The sequence below is a fragment of the Aplysia californica genome, unplaced genomic scaffold (assembly GCF_000002075.1).
Source record: "Aplysia californica isolate F4 #8 unplaced genomic scaffold, AplCal3.0 scaffold01054, whole genome shotgun sequence".
Classification (NCBI taxonomy): domain Eukaryota; kingdom Metazoa; phylum Mollusca; class Gastropoda; order Aplysiida; family Aplysiidae; genus Aplysia; species Aplysia californica.
This window is the reverse complement of record NW_004798324.1, coordinates 12,827-15,818: the sequence shown is the minus strand read 5'-3', so window position 1 is coordinate 15,818 and position 2,992 is coordinate 12,827. Positions and strand designations below refer to the sequence as shown.

General features: G+C 38.6%; 1 protein-coding gene across 1 annotated transcript in view; it reads right to left on the bottom strand.

Annotated features, from left to right (window-relative positions):
• Window positions 1-2,430, bottom strand: part of LOC101847390 (echinoderm microtubule-associated protein-like CG42247) — a gene marked incomplete in the record, with an annotated part of 114,328 nt that extends 111,898 nt beyond the window's left edge. The window contains 1 exon segment of the mRNA XM_035973192.1: window positions 1,329-2,430. Coding sequence (XP_035829085.1) covers window positions 1,329-1,421 — 93 coding nt within the window.
• Between the last annotated feature and the right edge of the window lie 562 nt (window positions 2,431-2,992).

The window sequence follows — 2,992 nt, the reverse complement described above, 5'->3', positions numbered from 1 at the left end:
ATATGGGAGAAAGGGAAAATATGGGAGAAAGGGAAAATATGGGAGAAAGGGAAAATATGGGAGAAAGGGAAAATATGGGAGAAAGGGAAAAACGGAGGAAGAGAAGAGAGGAGGAAAAAGGGGAGGGGAGGGGATGTATGGTTGGTGCTCTGTCTCAATGGAAATGCACAAAATTCAATTAAATTAACCACAGTCAATCGGATTTGGGATAGAGCGAGAGAGAGAGAGAGAGAGAGAGAGAGAGAGAGAGAGAGAGAGAGAGAGAGAGAGAGAGAGAGAGAGAGAGAGAGAGAGAGGAGGAAAAAGGGGAGGCGGGTTACTGTATGGTTGGTGCTCTGTCTTAAACCCAGTGCACACTGCAAATCAAAATTAATCGATTTAAGTCGGGGCACAGAAGAGTTTCCTTTTTGGGTTGGAAAAAAGCCCACGTATTGACACAATATCACCGAATTCAAATAGGTTCGACAGTAAAACTTGAAAATCGAACGCATGAATTTACATTTCAAGGTTGCAAGTCGTATTGGTCGTAATGTTTCCAAAATGGTTGCTTTCGCCCCATCCACAAAGGAAAATCTGACTTCCCCTAAGTTGTAGTCGATGAATCCAATGTGAAGTGTTCACTTGTCACTTGCTACTGCTAGAAACAGAGAACAGTTGGCTCTAATTCCCCGGGACGAGAGACGACGTGGGGGAGAGGGAGAGAGGGTAGAGGAGGGTACATTTTACTTTCACAGAAAATGTTCGTAACCAGATACAGTATAACCGTCAGATTGTTCTCTATGATGAAAGGGACGATAGTCTCTTTTAGTACAGTGTGGAGCAACAGCAACAGTCCGCCACCACCACCAACAATAATACTAATAACAACAACAACAACAACAACAACAACAACAACAACAACAATAGCAATAACAACAACAGCAACAACAACATTATTAATGGTATTGAACATGATAACTACACGAATAGCAAGAATAGCAAATACATGTACCACTACTACTACTACTACTACTACTACTACTACTACTACTACTACTACTACTACTGCTGCTGTTATTATTATTATTATTATATTATTATTATCATTATTATTATTATTACAATGATAAGAGCAATAACAATAATAATAATGATAACAACAACAACAAACAAAAACAACAACAACAAACATCAACAACGACATAAACATCAACATCAATAACAACAGCTAAGAATAGCAACGGCAACAACAACAGCAGCCGCAACAACAACAACAACAACAACAACAACAATATCGCCAACTAAGACAGAGAAATCACAAGAATCACAAAGTGAACAGATTCCCTCACCAGCTCCGCCTTGCCCTCGGCAGACTGCTCAGTCTCCATCATGATCTTGATGAAGCTCTGCACCATCAGCTCCTCCAGCTGCTTGTCGTCCATCTTGTCCTTTGATCCTCAACAGATCTGTACAAGATCCTTTTTGTTATTAGGGCACGGTGTTATCTCCTTTCTTTCTCCTTGAATATTCCTGTATTCGTGATTGATCCTTATTCGATTTTCGCTTGATCCTTGCTCGATGTAAATAAGATCCTTATTCGATCTTTTTTGCGACCCATGTACTGTACGACTCTTTCTTGTTATTACGCTGTCTTTACACCACATTAACTTGATACTTACATGATCTTTACTCGACTACTCACTCATTTCGTATTCCATTCTTACTCCTTAGTCAATCTTAGTTGTTCCTGAGCTGCTTCCCCTTGTCTTGAGAAACACAGTCTGTGTCACGGAAATGACTTCTAAACATCCAAGTACGTCAACATTTTCTGAAGATGAATATTCTACAGTTGTCTACCACTGGAAAACAATTAAGACCCCCATTCTAACATACTTTGAACTTGCCGGCTAAATATTGAGACTGGACTAAGGCATTGCTGCAGCATTGTCACATTTGCATATCAACAACATTAGCAAATTATGCAAGGATGGCTTATAATAAAAGTTAAAGAATCAGTTTCTGTTTTTCACCAAATATAATTTAGCTCAACACAAATGCAGTTTCAATTTTAAACAATCAAACACTTATACCCATTGACAAATCAATTTCTGATTATAAAAAAATAGATTCAAAATAACACCAAGAAAATCATTCCACCCGTTTGCTTTGCTAAACACGTGTTTCCTGCTAACTTCATGTTCACTGGCACATCTTGAACATTTTTGCAGATTGAAGGAAATTAAAGAAAGTCTGCGATTTATCTAAAGAAACCTGGAATCCCCGGCTTGTAGTATTTTGACGACTTCCTCTGTCCAGAATAGTCTGTCATGATGTCTTCACCACTCAGAGTAAATGGCTGTGAAGAGTGAAATCTGTCCCCAGCAGTTGTGTGAATCTCTAACTCTGTGAAATCCCAGTCTGAGAAGCTAAGAAACAAGTACCCTTTTCTCCATCCTGTGAGACTCAGCTGCTGAATGTGGAAAGAAAAAAAAAATATTTGAAAAATAATGAATGCAATGCCGGAACACAACAATTATTAAACACACGTTTTAGGTGACACCGTCTCAATGCTTTGATTTTATACTTGATCTTTCATGCAATCTGATTTTTTAGGTAGCTGTTTTTACGCCACAAACAACTCAATCTTGATCTTTTAAGTAGCGAATTCAACCCTGTCTATCGGAGACAATTGGGACTGAAAGGGATACAACGTCCCAAAAGAAAGATTAGGATAATCGAAAAAAATTCTCCCTACACGGAATGTGAACTCAGGTTTTCTTTGTGCGATAGAGAAGAACCTACCCACACAACACCACAGATGTTGTGTGCTGCAGTGTAAATCCTCTACATTTATGTATGTCCTTTTATTGCACTTCTCCAAATTTTAAAAACATTTCCACGGCTTAAATCAACCACTGAAAAGCTAAAGTGATAGTTAAGACCATCTCTTACCGCCTCTGTGCTTCGATCAATATTTCATTATAATGCGTACCGCTCATTATTTTCTTGTTGG